Genomic DNA, 17,698 nt, shown 5'->3' with positions numbered 1-17,698 from the left:
TTTCCTCCAATTGGCTGCTTAGATGCCTTTTTCTCCTTAATTTATGAGATAAGCCTAAACTAGGGGCGTATATTTCAAAGACAGATGTAACTTGAATATACCTGCGGATCAGCAAAGTTGTCTTCATGTGGGCCTCCACTGGCTTTTCTTCCCCTTTTTTCCTAGGTTCTTGAGCTGTGAAAAATCTAGACAGATACATATGTCCTCATCTGAACTAGTCATTAGGCTCGTCTTCTGGTCTGAGGGAAGAAATCAGCACCTCAGGGCCCAGTTATCTCATTCTAAAGTAGATGCCTGCAATAGGTACTTCACAGGTGCAATTCATGCACCTTTTCCTCAATGTCGACAACAAAGAGAATGCCGGATGGCTTGCTCAGCTTTCACTGTTGTGATTTTCTGAAGCTAAGTGAAATGAATCTCCCACCCTCAGTGTTTCTTCTCTACCATGCACGTGCTTCTGACCTCCCTACTTCTTGTTGTCCTCTCGTGGCCGCTCTAATGAAAAAATGAAAAAGCCCTTCCATTTTTGAGAAGCAAACTGGTTAATTTCAGCATCTTCTGATGCATCGCAAATGTTCAGAGTTTTTAGGAAGTCGTTTATTTAAAGTCTTCAGAATAATTTTGGTAGACAGTGTGCAAGGTTAAGAAAACCTCTGAATGCTTGTATTTGATCTGCAGGTACCTGACTATGCCACAAGGATTAAAGAGCCGATGGATCTTTCAACAGTTCTGACTCAAATTGACTCGCGCCAGTACCTCGCTGCCGGAGACTAGCTGAAGGACATCGATCTAATCTGTAACAATGCCTTAGAGTACTACCCGGATCAAAGATCTACAGGTGAGGATGTGCTTTTTAGCCCTAGTTGAAAAAATCTGTCGAACGTATAGATGGATAAATGCTGTGTGCGGACAATAGACTTTGGATGGATTAGATGATTTTGGACGTCCACAGAGAACATCTCTTACCACATTGTAAATATGTTATCATTTTGCTACTTGGGCATGGAATTGTGATATAAGTGTTCCCAAGGAACTAGTGCTTTTGTTTTAATTAACTTCGATGTTGTTATGCTGAAAATATTCACTGAGAGAACCTTTCGGAACCAACCTATGAAGAAAGCAATTTTCTTCTGTGATCAAAAGAGTTTCATTGGTTGGTAGACAACATTCAGTTAAAGTGTGTAAAATTTCAGATAGTCACAGCGCCTATGTTTTGCAAGACACTGCATATTCAATGGTGAGGAACGAACTGGATACAGAGTTTAGACGACTTTGTGAACAAATTAAAGAATCTCGTGAGAAAAGAGGTACGTGCTTTAACGCTAAGGATTTGAAGTCTTGTCTCTGCATTTGTAACTGAAAATGCATGACGAAGATCTTTGGTATCTATTCTTTCTTGCAAGGTCGCACCTCTGCAGTGTGTGCTCCATGCGACAACTCCAAGTCACCACAGCAGAACCCTGCTACTGAAGACGAGAAACCAGATGAAGAGAGTAATGAAAATGAGGAGATGCCAGCGGCACCTGTAGATGCCAGTACACCCATTTCTAATGGCAAGTTGCATTTTATTCAGCTGCTCTTGTCGTTCATACCTTCTCTGTTCTTGAGGCGCAACAGGTGTCTCTGATGCCTGGCTCTTTATGGCAGAGGTATTTTGTTTTCAAATTGACTTCCAAATGGGAGAGAGAAATCCAGAGGTCATTCATTCAATATAGCGATGAATTAAAGTTCAAAGAAAGTTGGTTCATTTGATGTACTCTTACTGGAACTTCATTTTGTAAACAGAACGACCCCCCACTCAAGGATATCACAGCTTCCCTCCCGTACTAAAAATGATAGTGCTCACCCTTGTAGGAGCAGCAATGTGAAGAAGGTCAAGGGCAGTAAGAAGGGTTCGAAGCTTTGATATAACAAGCCTTTCACTTTTTTTGACAGAGCTCCTAATAAGCATCTTTAGCAAGGCCTGGAGATGGGAGAAAAACTCAAACTAGATTTTAATTCTAGGATGTATAATGTCAAGCTTGACTGTTCCTCTGAACAGTCAATTGAATTAATTTTTTTTTTAATTTAAATTAATTAGTTTATTTTTTTTAATTTAAATTCAACTGAATTTAAAGTTTTGAATTTAAATTCCAATTGAATTTATTGAAAAAAATTCCAATTGAATTTAATGTTTTGTTGTTGTTGTTGTTTTTCACGAAACACTAAGTTTATGTGAAAGGTTTTGCTGCAATATCTTTTTGCCAAGGATATTAAGCTTAAGTTATCCACAAGAAAATGGTGGGGAGAGGGAAGCTTTAGTTTTGAAAGCTTTTTTTTTTTTTTTTTTTCTCTCCAGGTTTTTCTTGAGCACAGCAGTGTTTCAGTGTCTGCCTGCCATTAGTTGCCCCACTACCAAGTCAGGAGGGTCAATTAAACTTGCGTGAGGCAGAATTTCTTTATCTGAATCTACGTGGTTCACATAAATATATTCTTGTTTCCTTCTTTCCCTAGGATTATTCTTCTCCCAGTATTGAATGTTTCAACGGACACCGTTTAAGATCAATGAGCAAAAGCATCCTGCGGTGTTCAGTCTCCAGCTTTGAAGAAAGTATGGCGATACTGAGCGGAAATGTCAAGAGAAGATGCTTTTCAAGGTACTGTATTTCTATATGTTCAATCTCTGTTCGATTTGTAGATTGAAAAGCAAGAGAGAAAGCATGTGCAGTGAGTTGTGGCCTGATAAACCTCCGGCTAAAATCAGCAGAGGCCTATGAGCATGCTGATGGCATACCAGTACCTTAAAACTAGAATCCCTCTTCTCAGTGAAAGTCTTCCGCTTTTCTAAAAAAACTGTTTTTTTTCCCAACCCCTTTGAGGTGTTGTTGTGGTTTAACCCGGCCGGCAGCTAAACACCACACAGCCCTTCTGCAACCCTCCCACCTCCCTCTCTGGGATGGGGGAGAGAAACGGGACAGTGAAGCCCGCGAGTTGAGATAAAGGCAGTTTATTAAGACAGGAAAATAATAATAATGATGGTGATGATGATAGTGCTGCTACTAGTAATGTGTACAAAACAAGTGATGTACAATGCAGTTGCTCACTACCCGCTGACCAGTGCCCAGCGTAACCCCTAGCAGCCCGGCTGCCCCGCCCTATCCATGGTGCAGCGTGTTGCCATAAGGCATAGAATTCTTTGGCCAGTTGGGGTCGGCCATCCTGAGTCTGTCCCCTCGCAGCTGTTGCTGTGCGCCGATTCTGATCGCCAGTAGGACAGTGAGACACCGAAAGGTCCTTGGCTTGTTGTAAGTACTGCTCTGCAGCAATTGAAACATCGGGGTGGTATCAGCACTCTTCTAAACATCCTTTCACACATTCTAAGCCAAAACATAGCAACCTACCCGCTACTAGGAGGAGAACTAACGCTGTCCTAACTGAAACCAGGACATGTATCTTTTCCACTTGGGTGCTATTGCTCATAATTTTGAGAATTCAACATGAGCAAGCTAGGAAATGTGGGTACATACAGAACCGCGTGTATATGGCACGCAACAGACTTGGGATGTGGATCCTGCGTGAGGCCTACAGGCTTCTCTTTGTATACCATGGAGCACTGGCTTGTAAACATGGTGAAATTTCCCATCCTTGATGGGTCTAATACAACAAGTCTTTTCTCCCTTCTCTGCCCTGTCCTCTTTCTTAATGTAGGCAGTTGAGAAAGCCAAAATTGGAACGAAAAAAAGAATATAGCACAGGTAAGTGGCTGTAAGTCCCCGGGATACCTATTTGCGCTGGTTACTGAAGAGGATGGCACTTGGTCACTCCATGGCTTTCATTTGGCCCCAAAGCCTTCTGTAGTCAGCTGAATTCACTCCTCAGTGACTTTTCTGTGAAGAGAGGTAGGTGCAAATAGGAGATTTTATGAATTCCTTGGGGAGGGAGCAGTGTGAATTGCAGCTTGGTAGGCACAAAGCAAACTGTTCTAATTGTGCAAAGTAAATCGATACTTGATAAGTTCAAACTCAGTTTTATAGCTGGCAAGCACAAAAGTAAACCTTAGCTGTGATCCTAGCAGCACAGAGGTGTAGCTCTTCCCTTCCCCTTGTCCTCTTGGCTCTTTTAATGACAGTGCAAGCAACAAACCTGTGCCAAAGGGTGCTGTATGATAAACAATGGGCAGGCTTTTTTCTAAAAAGCACGAGTTTGAGTTATGTGGTGTTTGGGTGTTTCTCTTGAAACGATTCTTCCCTCCTTGAGCTGTTAGATCCTAATGCAGGAAATGGAAGTGCTGCATGCATAAACAGAGTAATCAAACATACACCTCTTAGGAAGAGGCTTGCAATGTCATAGTGTTTGTTTTGAGCACTGTTAGATACAGTTTGACATGAATGGAGTGAAAACACCTTAGAGAAAGGTGTTGATTGTTCTCACTTTTCCAAGACAGAAATAACCGGAGTAGATTTCCCTCCTGCGTGGAACAAAAGTTGCACGTTTGTTTTTGTCTGGCTAGCTTTCAGTCTCTTTAAAAATTTCCCTACAGGTCCCAGTTTTAAGTAGACAGTTTAAACGTGCAGAGCGATAAAGAAGTGGAATGCAGTGGTTGTGACACCAACTTCTGACCTGAAATGTAAAGAAAACTCAATCCACTTCAGGGTGCCTTTTTTGTCTGTCTGTTTCCATTTTACAAGAGCAACGGTGAAATAAGGAGAATCCCATCTTCACTGTTTCAAAATCCTTTGTTTCTGCGTTTCAGTCACCAGAACATTGAGGAGTAGAGCTGGTGCAAAAACTGTGAGACGAGTCCACGGAGAAAACAGGGACTTGGAGCTGCGCCGCAGCTGTAGAGTCGGACACAGTCGGTACTCGACTACTAACTCGTCCATTCTATTTGACAAACTTATGACAAAGTAAGTCATCTTTTCTTGCAGACCTCTTAGAATGATCTTTCTTAGCAAGCCTTTGCACTATGGCATGATGTTGGCCTCGACTTGCTCTTTAGTTTGACAGCAAAGAGGTATGGCTGCTCCTGGCATTTCCTTCCTGTTTACAGGGAGACACCGTTACCTGGCTAGATAAACAGATTGTCTTGAAGGTGCTATTTCAGCATATAAGAATTGATTTAAAAAACAACAACAACAACAACAAAAGTGCTTCATGGCTTGCTAGTTTTGTAATCTCACATTTCTCCAGGAATACTTGATTTGCTGCATTTCACCATTACACTCGTCAGCGCCGCTGATTCTGGTTTACCACTATTTGCATTGCAAATCTCCTTGTCCAAAGCTTAAACTGATGTATGCACTGCTTGAAAACAAAACCTGAAGTTGCAGAGCGGTAGACTCAAGTCATTATGTTAGCAGCTGTGTAACCATACTGCTTTCCAAACATAAGATGTCCAGCTTATTTTGTTTCTATGAAGAGTTTAAATGGCTCCCGTTAAGCAAAGATGTCCCCACACTGATACTTACTATTAAGCAAGGATTCCACCTCCTTTGGCTGAGGTCTGCTCCCTTACTCATATTCGAACATTCATCCAAGTAGCCTGCAATTCCACACTCTCGGGGGAAAGTCCATAGAATAGAAAAGGTTCCTCCAGTCTCTTCCTCAGCCTTTTTTTGAAGCATGCAATAAAGCAAAACATTCACAGGCTGCCCTTCCATGCAAAACAAGGCAAATTAGTAAGACAGGAGCCACAAAACTGATTGTCCTTTAAAGTTAAAATGAGATTTGAAATAGATCGAGTTAGCAAGTGTTGTAAGTCTGTAGCTAAGTCTGGTTTTGCCAATGCAGCACAATTCCCTATCACGTAGCCAGAGCTGCTTCTGTAGCTCCAAGAAGCAAAACTGCTTTGACAAAATACTGTGTCATCAAAGCATTCGTTGGCTCAGTAGGCACGGCTCAGGTTCAACAAGTTTGTGAAAAAATGAGTACTAAATGAGTAAAAACACAGATGATTTAAAAAAAAATCAACAAGAAGCATCAAATCAAAAGAGATGTCCCTTATACCATTATGAGCAGAGAAGTCAACAGAACACAAGAGTAACCCTGTAAAAGGTTCTTCTTTTTTTTTTTTTTTAATTACGCTTAAAGCTATACATTCACATCCATATTAAGAAATTATTGAAATTATTTGATTTTCAAAATGCTGAAGATCATTATCTTCCCAGCAACAGGAAACATTTGAACCCTTTTCCAAAAATCAGGATGTTTACTTAAATCCCAACCCTATGTCCCAGTTAGTAAAATACAGATAATGTATTACTTGGCTGGGCAGCAGTTTAGAACTAAAAGATATACACAAATATTTCAGTTTTAGTACATGCAAATAGGCAAATCTGAATGAGGTAATGGTGGCCAAAACCTGAAATTATTTTGCTGCAACCTCCTAAAGAATAAAACACTGAGACCATGAAGAAAAGACAAAAATCAAAATATTGACTAAGGAAGGAGAAAAAATGGCTTTGCATTTATACTGACAACAATATTCCAGAGCTTGAAACACAGCCTCTTTCCTAATATGTCATACCTTATAACTACCTCTCTTAGGAGTGATTACTATCACACATTCCAAAAGGAAAAAATGCCTCAGAGAACTCTAAAGGAGAAGTTAAAAAAGTGAAAAGTAAAGGAGAAGAGAGGATCTCCGTAAATGCTGCTCCCAGGAGGTCAGCACAGCATGGACCAATTCTCCAAGAAAATAGTTTAAATGCTAGAAATTTACTTTGTTTGCTTCAACATGATGCAGACTATAGGACTCCCCAATACTTTCATTAACTAAATCAAACTGATGCCGATACGCCGCACAGATCATATCGTCACTGTCTCCAGAAGGTCCATCCACCAGTGTCATAGCCACTGGAGGGTCAGAAAAGCATATTTCCTATGAGATAAATAATAGTATTATTCTCTTTTTCAGGCTCTTAGTGTGAATATTGCATTACTCCATGAATTTACAAGGATGTAATCTAAGCAGAGAAGCATGATACAGAACAAGATGACAATTTAAGAAGTCTGAAATATTTCTTTGGCATATCAATGATGGATCTCCATTGTATTGCTTTTCACTTACATCTGTCTGGAGGTTCCAGATGATAAAATGCATGCTCTTTGCCTTTTTCCTCCACTAGCTGAGTGCTGCCCAGTCTGTAAAAGTGATTAGTGATTAGATTACACATACCCAGATGTACTGGAACTCATCTACTGGAGATTCAGGTAATGACGGCACAGAGCTGCTGGTTAAACTGTTGCATGGATTGTATTTCTTTGTGATGAGAAGTAGTTTGTTCCGAATAGCCACAACAATCCTCAGTTCACTGCCATGGTGAGTATTAATGGCATACAAATGGCAGCCTAAGAAAAGAAAAACAATTTAGGTTTTAAGTATTTGGGGTAAAGACTGGTTTTTTTATTTTTTTAATTTTTGTTCTGTATTTGTATGATGGTTAGTACAATGGGTATCTGATACCTGAGCACCACACAATTACAAACATCCCAACAGGATAATATTAAATTCTAGAAAAAGACAAAAGGCAGTAAGTCTTTTGAAAACTATTTTCCCCCTTACTCCTTTTGCAAGTAAAAGAGTAAATATATGTTTTTTTCTTTACTATTCTGCAGTTTCCAGCTTTCCAAGGAAGCTTGATGCTGAATATCGGAAAATGTTTACATCTACTAAAATAATCTGCAATATCCAAAATATTCTAAGCATTACTAATTGAAAAAGATTTGCCATTGTTCTTCTACCTCACAGTGACCTTTATTTCAGTCTTACATCCATGCGTAATTTTTCTTATACCCCTCAATCCCGAAAGCAACATATCTGTTTTTCACCAGAGCTTTTCATCAGCAGTGATTGCCAAGTAACATGGTATTGTTTTACCAAGTTCTCAAATGATAGGCTGGACCGTACCCTATGTTATTTTCACACATAAGCTTAAAGTTTGAAATAACTGTCCAGAGATAAAACTAAAGGTGAATACCTACAACAGCCTCAAGGGAGCTAATAAACCCTGGCAACTACTGGCACAATACCACAGTGGACACTTTTCATACAAGATAATAAAGCTACCTTTTGTTCTCTCCAATTTATTTTCTCTGCAGTCATATTTGCTTCTTATCATCTGCTTTGTTTCTATATCTTTTTGGACAGCACTCAATCTGAAGACAAGGAGACGAGAGTCTTTTCCTGAAGATGGAGAAAGTCAGGAAACAGCAAATTAGAAAAAGACAGTGGTGGTTTGAAATTAATACTTCCAAAGAGATGAATCACCTAACAGACAGCATTGCCATAAAAGCAAAGTTAAACAATTTTGCTTCTCTGAGTGTAAGCAGCAATGTGACAGGAAGACTGCTTGTGAACTCTATCTAGACTCTACAGTTCCAGTAAGCAACCCTTTCAGTTCACTAGCAGAGTTTCCCATCAGATGGTGCTGCGGCAATAAATAATAGGAGCCTCAAAACAGTGAAACCTACACTGCTAGAAGACGGTGAAAATACGACAGATACAAACTAAAGGCAAGGGAAGAAGGGTTAACTTTAAATTCTGGAACCATCCAGCCTAGCAGCTGATACCTGGATCCTTAACAGAGTCTGAAAACCTTTTGGATGCGGACTGGTTTTGCTTATCAGTTCTTCAAAGTTAGGCAAGTTAGGTTCAAGGCATATTCCAACTGCAAAAATAGCACAGCATCCACCACCACGGCTAAATGTTTTTTTCCACAAAGATAGACGTGAGCGGAATACACAACTCCGAAATTTAAAATAAATAAATAAATAAATGACACACTACTATTTGCAGTTGGAAATAAGCTATTGTTAAGAGTAGTTTCTTAACTAAAAGCCAAGTTTCTTAAAATGCAAGTAAAACAAGATTTTCTGACAAAAGTATACTCTCTTACTAGTCTAGCTGGTATAGTCAGTGTGGATCCAACCGTAAATACAAAAGCAAGATCACATGTGCTGCCTTCAATTCTGATAATAGATAAACATGAATCAGGGCAGCTTCTGGAACCTTTATGACCTTCTTTTCCCATAGAAAGTGTAAGAGAAAAGAAGATGCAATGTTTCCTTAAGTTCACCACAACTTGAAACACTGATCAACCAGCAAATTCTTACCGTCAACACCGATAAAAGGAAAATGAAATACATGCAATCTCTCTCTTTTCAAGAGCGTACGTACAAGAATGCGTGCTTCCATGAATGAGTTCATGGAGGAAGAATGGCAAGCAAAATTCACCCTTTTGAAAGGAAGGCTAGAAAGCATAAGCTAAATCAAATGTTCAAGAACAGCGTTACTACTCATTAAGTCAGCTCTGCCTCTTTGTCAGGTGTGTCCTATAGGATGCATCCTAGAGATTGCACTCCTCAATGCGTTCCTCTTTCAGGATACTAGTTGTTTTGCAAATGTCCCAAATAACCCCACTGCGGTGTTACATCTGTGGCTGCTCATGAAACTGACTATCAGCCAAGCTTTTCTTTGGTGTCGTTTTTTTTAAGAGAGTTTTTCTTCACCTCCTACAGACTTGATTATTCCAAGTGAAGGAGCTCTTCCTCCTTCCCCCTCACCATGTCTAGGTGTTTCACAAAATAAGTTGTAGCAAAAAAATAAACAAACATGTTTGGAGGACAAAGTGGATCCACTTCTATAACTCATCTCTCATTACTAAGACAAATTTAATCAACATTAGAAAAGAGAGCACTGCTACCAAAGCAATTTCTGCATCTGTCATTAATACCAGATGTATTGTTGGTGCCTGAAATACCCCCTTCTTTTGGTATGCTGACCTGAAAAATCTCAGTGATAGCATTATCTTCAGTTCTAGTTTCACTGTTAACATTTCCTCTCTCTCAGAAATGCAGAGGGTAGTAGGAAGCAGTAGAAACAGGATTTTCTTCTGAAATGAGCTACCTTAAAGTGATCTCAAACCCGGTTGTTAGAACTGAGTGCTGGATAATACCACATTCTATGGGAACATTTTCATAACACAAACATCAGTCTTTCTGCTTGAGTCTTAAAATACCAGTTCTACATCGATGCACTTGAAGTCCATCAGAAGGACGCATTTAAAGTACATACAAAGTTAACCTTTTAATATATTACTGTATCCTAAAAACCCATAGAGTCTTTAATACCAATTTGTACACCCAATATAAGATTGCTTTTACCCATCTAACATTTAACTAGACTAAGGCATAGTCTGAAAACACTTTCATACATTTTCAAACATTACACTTTCATACCAGTATCAGTTCTAAATACTTCCAATGAAAAGTTATACAGAAAAGTTATAAACATTATGTGGGGTGCTTTTTAACCCAAGTAACAAAGATCTTCCTTGTACTGTATCTTTCACTATAAATAGGCTAGGAGGAGGAAGAAATACGTCCACATTTTGCAGACTGACAACTTGGCTTACTGAGAAAAAGCATATTGCCTGTCTTAAAAACTGAAATTCAGATTCCTTTCTCTTTTCCTCTTCTGTCAACAGTGCAGCAGCAGATTTAAATACATCTAAATGAACAAGATCTACATACATCTTGCATTATCTAGTTGGTGTTCCTTTGTTTCTCTATTATTTATCCCTGTAGATTGATTGTTCACAGATCATGTTACACCAAATTTACTGTGCATTTATTAACTTTAAATTTATTAACTCTTTTGAGACTAGAAATACTTCTTGCCTTTAGTTTTCATTAGTTTAATTAGCTATCGATAGTTTAGCTGTTCATAAATGAAAGGAATGGCCTATGTGAAGTCTGAAAGTTTTCCCACAATTTTATACCTCTTTTTGCTTTATAGTCTTGGCCATATTGCCAAAGACTCATTAAGGTAGTGAAGCTTAATTCTTCCCCTCCTACAGACATAATTTCTTCAAAACAATGCTGCTGTGCATTCAGAAGAGATACTATGGGGCAAAAGCTCAGCCAGGTGTTTCAGATCTCTGGATAAGGTTTCCATCTTCCAGACTCTCAGCCATGAAAACAAAATCTTTTAACGGATTGATTTCATTTTACTAAAGATAATAATCAAAGCTTCAAGCAGCCTGGAAACCATGTTACCTTCTGAAGAAGAAAGAGGACATTCTGGTATTTCATAAGCCGTCGGTGCTTGAGGAGAACTTGAACTCGTTTCCTTAGAACTGCTATGAGATGATCCCCTTACTGCAGCAGTAGCTTTAAAATAAATATCTGACTGAAATCACAAAGAACTCATCATTAGTACAGCAAAACTTTCTTAAACACTTGCTGAAGAAGAGCTTAAATGTTTGTCCACTATGTTCTATTGCCACTGTTGCTGTATTGCTGCTAAGTTAACTACAGCTGGCCACGGAAAGGCTATCTCACTGTAAATGGGGAGAACTTCTGTGATGTTCAGAAGAGCATTTGCCCTGTAAATAATCAAATACTTCAACTCTGCATTACTGCAAGCAATAAAGGACAGTTAGATCAATTCTGATTCTCACTGTACTCACTACAAGCTAAGAACACACAAATTAACAGTTAATGCAAATCAGAAAATGTGTCAGTTTTGGTTTGGTTTGGGCTTCAGCAACTCTTTATGTGAATTAGGTCCCAACACCTCACAAATAGGCAAACATGCTTTTCTCGTGTCTTACCCTTGATGCTACAAGCTGAAGCTCAGGCACAACTGCTGTGTGGACTAAGTTTCCACTCACCACTAATCGGATCTCAATGGAATCAGTAGTGAAGGCAAGGATAGAAGGGAAAGCACAGACTGCAATGAAACAAAAATTATTTTGCAAGGAAGAATGATTAATGTAAATGTTTCTCAGATGCTCCCTGAAAACAATTCTTGAGGATCTGACCTACTCTGGTATCTCCCTTTCCTATGACAAGATTTGTCTACTGTACTGTTGGACATTCAGATACAAGCCTGAAGAAAACTTCACTCTCCATGCCTCGCAGAATATAAACTGAATGGAAAATAAAAAACAGAAAAAAAGAGAAAGGAAAAAACAAAGTTTATCAGAGGAAAAACTTGGCCCCAAGGCTCCACTTATTAAAGATACCATATGCAGAATCTTAGCTGAAGTGGCATCATGAATGCAACACACTTAGAGAACCACAGAATCATCTAGGTTGGAAAAAACCTTCAAGTCCAACAATCAACCTGACCTACCAAGTTCCATCATTATGTCCCTTGGTGTTGCAGGAAGCATGGCTGAAAGCACGACAGACACCAGTAGAGTCAGATCATGCTCCATTTTATTGCCCGAATAGCCTAACTTTTATAGTGAACTTAACAGGGGCGGACAGTGTTTCACACAAGATTATTGGTCAAAAGCACTCAGACAAACAACTACAAGAAAACAACCCCACCTGCAAGAAAACAACCCCTCTTGTGATTAGCAGTCACGTAGACCTTGTCCTTGAAGCCAGAGGCTGGTAACAATATTTTTCTAAATTCCTCAATTGGGCGATGTGGGAACACTGTCATGGGAACTTCTCATAGTTGCCCTGGTAGCTTGGTTTGCTCAGCTGCAGCAAGCCATGGGATTTTTGCTGTTTCAAAAAATCCTTCAACACCTTGGTGTTATGTCAACACCTCTCCAGGGATAGGGATTCCACCACTTCCCTGGGCAGTCCATTCTAACGGTTAACCACCCTCTCCATGAAGAAATTCTTATTTATAGGAATTTATTAACCCATATTTATTAAATTTTATTATATTAAAAATAGATTTATGTATGTTAAATTATTTTTAATTTTAGATTTATTCTTATATATTCCTAGCACACATGCTGCAATTCCACCAACAGCCAAGTGCAAGCCTAAACAGTAAGGAAAAAAGGGTAAAAGAGGTATGTTCTTACCAACAGCGTAAGGAACTTGATTCCAGCTAAAGTGAAAGTCGTAAGCCGATGACTGGACAAGTGGAGAACCTCCATTAAAAGGATACACCTTTCTATATTGGCAAACATCTGTAACAAAAAAAGGAAAAAAAGAAACCTCCAATATCTTACAGCACAAATGACAAACACCAACATTATAGGTAGATTTTACAGAAGTGTGGATAATACACAGATAAATATCAAACATTTATGCAGAAGTCCCTCTATATCTAAACAGACCATAAGGGAAACGTGCTTCCTTTGTGAATACATTTACAAGATAAAAATAGTAGAGCTACATTTTAATACCTTGTCAGATTTCACAAAGTAAGTATTGTTCTGTTTCAGCAACCATCAGCTCCTTACTTTGTCTATGGATGGAGGAATAGTTAAGAACATTTCTGAAAGTGATGTAAGCAGAGCTGTACCCCTCTGACTGTAAGAACTACCCTTCAAGCAGCCACATACTAGCACAGTTTGTGTTCTTTGAGGATTGTAATACACATGGCATACTACAGATACCAAGATTTCATTAATCATATAACTTGTGAATCTACTACTTCTCTATTTTTAGGTAAAATCTCTTTTTTTTTTTTTTTTCTGTAATTGCTGTCCTTAAACTTAAACTAACTTTATATCCACAAGTGTAAAAAAAAGGTCTTGTTTGAAATCCAAACTTAGAACACTGTCAAATCATGTGTTTTCATACTTGTTCCATGATGATACTTTCATAATTGTAAAACTGTCACAAGACCATAAGAGGTTTCCCTGTGACAGGGCCCTACCAATAGGGATTCAAGTTGCTGCAACCCTGTGCAACAGGCTTTAGGACCTAAGGATCAACCAACTTTGTTAGCTTTGGCTCTGTGACGAGCCTACTAGAGTAGGACTGATTCTGCACAGAAGGACAGGTTTGGGAATTCACACTGCTCTGTCTCAGACCTTTTAGTTCTGAAGCAGTACTGAGTGAACCAGAACTAGGTAGGATTTGTTAAACTACCGAAACCAATGAGGCCTCACAGAGCATACAAAGATACACTTTAGAGACTTTTTCCCTGTGGTACCAATCTAACGGCCAATGCTAGAATACGTAGATGTATTGATCCTGTTTCCATCAATGCTCTCTTTGGAAAGGCAAATAGGACATGCCATCTGAAACAGAAAGTTGTGCTTTGTCCTTCAGCATCACTTCATAAAGGACGTTTCATACTCGTAACTTTGATTTTCCTGAGGACTGAAAGCAAAACTACATGTGTACAGCACAGAAGAGCATACCCATATGAAATCCAAGGCCGTTTTATAAAAAGAGATTAAGAGAATTACAATTTTGAAATGTGCCAGCACAAAGAAGTGTGCAGAAGGAAAGAAAGCACAATGACAGAATGGGAAAGCAGAAAGAAGAAAAGGGGTGGAATACTAATTTGTACATGTCCTAGAAACACCCAGTGTGAGACTAGGCAAACAATAAGATAAATCTGAAGAAATAGGACTTTTGTGAGTAAGATGGTAATGTCTGTCCAATTACACACACCACAATAAAACGGTACTTCCATTTCTAGTCCTTCCAACATGCACTTAAATTGAAAAAAAAAAAAAAGTATTTTGAAATACTTTCCATGAAACACTGAAACTTTAAAATACAGATCTAAACTCCAATGAAGAAAGAATTACATGTTGAGATATTATCATTTCCAGTCTTCCCTAACTACTTACAGTTATAACACAATAGTAGGCCAGCTTCACCATCTTCATATACATCAATAGCTGCAACAAAATTTACCTGCAATGATAATAGGAAAGGGTAATGATCAGGCAGATAGGATACTGATGTTACTATGACCAGGTTTTGACTAAGAAGCAATCAAATCAGTTGGTGCACAATTACAGATAAAAGAAAAAAAAAAAAAAAAAACAAAACTATTTCTTTTTTGTGATTCATTTTCAGGATGCCGATAGGATGGAAATCAATTTCTTTTGTATTCAATGCTGTATTTCAGTAATGCCTATTCAATTTTGTACCTTCAGTATAAATACATACCTACAGTATAAAATGATACAAACATACCTAACTTACTTGACAATATAAATTTTGGGAAACTGAGATATTTCAGGGTAGCTTTGAATTAACATGCTATGCTAAAAATAGCAATTCTTTCCAAAAAGTGAAATCTAAAAAGCTCGACTGAAAATCACGACTAGCAGAAAGATCAAAAGTGCCAATTACTGGATCAAAACCACTAACAGGTACATTGATTGATGTGGATGTACTTCAAGAATTACTGAATAAGCTGAATTTAGAAACTGAGAACCACTGCTGGATAAACTAAAATGGTTTTTGCATAGCATAGGCTACTTATATTCTCATACTTTAATCCTGTATTTGTCTTTTACAGTTAAATTAAAAGAAAAACAAGACACCCATAAGTAGTAGTATATACATTCAGAAAAGGAGACCTCCCTGATGAAATACTTAAGACTGGATTAGACAAATGTCTCCTAGACCACACTATTTGCTACTTGGGCAGGGCTGGAGATTGACTTCATGAACTTCATGGCTTTCCTTTGTGCAATAAAGTAGGTGTTCTCTTGATTTAAGACAAATATAAGGCAAGAACTGTTAAACAGACCTGGAAGCTGATATATATCTATACAAAACACATTTTGACCCATCCTTTGTAGCAACTGAAAGACATTTCTGCTTTGTGACCTGTGGAAATAATTTGGTAACCAATTTCAACAACACAAAAATCACTGGCACAGATCTAATCAACTTCCTGCTTTGTCTGTGTTCTCAAAGGAAATAAGGGTTACTGGGGAAGAGAACAGAGGGGGGTGATTCTTGACTGTCCACATTCTTTAATTTTATTTCCTTCTTAATCCAGATTAAAATAGATTCCCATTGCTGTGGAGAATCTTAACACTGTATTGCCAATGCTAGGAGTACAAACCCTCTTCATCATCAAATCTGAATAAAAACACAGATGATTTAAAAAAAAATCAACAAGAAGCATCAAATCAAAAGAGATGTCCCTTATACCATTATGAGCAGAGAAGTCAACAGAACACAAGAGTAACCCTGTAAAAGGTTCTTCTTTTTTTTTTTTTTTAATTACGCTTAAAGCTATACATTCAGATCCATATTAAGAAATTATTGAAATTATTTGATATTCAAAATGCTGAAGATCATTATCTTCCCAGCAACAGGAAACATTTGAACCCTTTTCCAAAAATCAGGATGTTTACTTAAATCCCAACCCTATGTCCCAGTTAGTAAAATACAGATAATGTATTACTTGGCTGGGCAGCAGTTTAGAACTAAAAGATATACACAAATATTTCAGTTTTAGTACATGCAAATAGGCAAATCTGAATGAGGTAATGGTGGCCAAAACCTGAAATTATTTTGCTGCAACCTCCTAAAGAATAAAACACTGAGACCATGAAGAAAAGACAAAAATCAAAATATTGACTAAGGAAGGAGAAAAAATGGCTTTGCATTTATACTGACAACAATATTCCAGAGCTTGAAACACAGCCTCTTTCCTAATATGTCATACCTTATAACTACCTCTCTTAGGAGTGATTACTATCACACATTCCAAAAGGAAAAAATGCCTCAGAGAACTCTAAAGGAGAAGTTAAAAAAGTGAAAAGTAAAGGATCTCCGTAAATGCTGCTCCCAGGAGGTCAGCACAGCATGGACCAATTCTCCAAGAAAATAGTTTAAATGCTAGAAATTTACTTTGTTTGCTTCAACATGATGCAGACTATAGGACTCCCCAGTACTTTCATTAACTAAATCAAACTGATGCCGATACGCCGCACAGATCATATCGTCACTGTCTCCAGAAGGTCCATCCACCAGTGTCATAACCACTGGAGGGTCAGAAAGGCATATTTCCTATGAGATAAATAATAGTATTATTCTCTTTTTCAGGCTCTTAGTGTGAATATTGCATTACTCCATGAATTTACAAGGATGTAATCTAAGCAGAGAAGCATGATACAGAACAAGATGACAATTTAAGAAGTCTGAAATATTTCTTTGGCATATCAATGATGGATCTCCATTGTATTGCTTTTCACTTACATCTGTCTGGAGGTTCCAGATGATAAAATGCATGCTCTTTGCCTTTTTCCTCCACTAGCTGAGTGCTGCCCAGTCTGTAAAAGTGATTAGTGATTAGATTACACATACCCAGATGTACTGGAACTCATCTACTGGAGATTCAGGTAATGACGGCACAGAGCTGCTGGTTAAACTGTTGCATGGATTGTATTTCTTTGTGATGAGAAGTAGTTTGTTCCGAATAGCCACAACAATCCTCAGTTCACTGCCATGGTGAGTATTAATGGCATACAAATGGCAGCCTAAGAAAAGAAAAACAATTTAGGTTTTAAGTATTTGGGGTAAAGACTGGTTTTTTTATTTTTTTAATTTTTGTTCTGTATTTGTATGATGGTTAGTACAATGGGTATCTGATACCTGAGCACCACACAATTACAAACATCCCAACAGGATAATATTAAATTCTAGAAAAAGACAAAAGGCAGTAAGTCTTTTGAAAACTATTTCCCCCCTTACTCCTTTTGCAAGTAAAAGAGTAAATATATGTTTTTTTCTTTACTATTCTGCAGTTTCCAGCTTAGGCGTGAAGGAAAGGGATCCCTTCTGGGAAGATGCTGTGGGCTTGCTGAGGCTCGAAGAACAGACGGTGCTGGCTGCTACCAGCGTGCTGCAGCAGCGGCAAGACAGAGCCGTGGTGGTTTTCCTCAGCTGGGCAGCTGAGCTCCAGCACAAGCGCTCTCTCCCTGCCCCTCCTCCAACGCCAAGGGGAGAAAAGAGGCTGGCAAGGGCTCAAGGGCTG

The 17,698-nt window shown here is 38.5% G+C and overlaps 1 protein-coding gene and 1 long non-coding RNA gene across 2 annotated transcripts in view; one reads left to right on the top strand and one right to left on the bottom strand.

The window, feature by feature from the left end:
• Window positions 1-1,205: 1,205 nt before the first annotated feature.
• Window positions 1,206-2,586, top strand: LOC311428325. Its single transcript, XR_014687644.1, has 3 exons — window positions 1,206-1,307; window positions 1,404-1,553; window positions 2,494-2,586. It is a non-coding gene; the product is annotated as an uncharacterized lncRNA (long non-coding RNA).
• A 4,063-nt stretch (window positions 2,587-6,649) lies between these two features.
• Window positions 6,650-17,698, bottom strand: part of LOC311428314 (GTPase-activating Rap/Ran-GAP domain-like protein 3) — a 78,854-nt gene continuing 67,805 nt past the window's right edge. Inside the window, exons 6-13 of the mRNA XM_084539832.1 lie at window positions 17,029-17,201; window positions 16,573-16,731; window positions 14,544-14,610; window positions 12,813-12,920; window positions 11,595-11,713; window positions 11,038-11,170; window positions 8,048-8,164; window positions 6,650-7,329 (exon numbers count right to left, since the gene is read on the bottom strand). Coding sequence (XP_084395958.1) covers window positions 7,142-7,329; window positions 8,048-8,164; window positions 11,038-11,170; window positions 11,595-11,713; window positions 12,813-12,920; window positions 14,544-14,610; window positions 16,573-16,731; window positions 17,029-17,201 — 1,064 coding nt within the window. The 3' untranslated portion in view covers window positions 6,650-7,141. The remainder of the gene's footprint in view (window positions 7,330-8,047; window positions 8,165-11,037; window positions 11,171-11,594; window positions 11,714-12,812; window positions 12,921-14,543; window positions 14,611-16,572; window positions 16,732-17,028; window positions 17,202-17,698) is intronic.

The sequence above is a fragment of the Aythya ferina genome (genome assembly GCF_964211825.1).
Source record: "Aythya ferina genome assembly, contig: HAP1_SCAFFOLD_42, whole genome shotgun sequence".
NCBI lineage: Eukaryota > Metazoa > Chordata > Aves > Anseriformes > Anatidae > Aythya > Aythya ferina.
The sequence above is the reverse complement of the archived record's forward strand: the minus strand, read 5'-3'. Positions and strand labels throughout refer to the sequence as shown.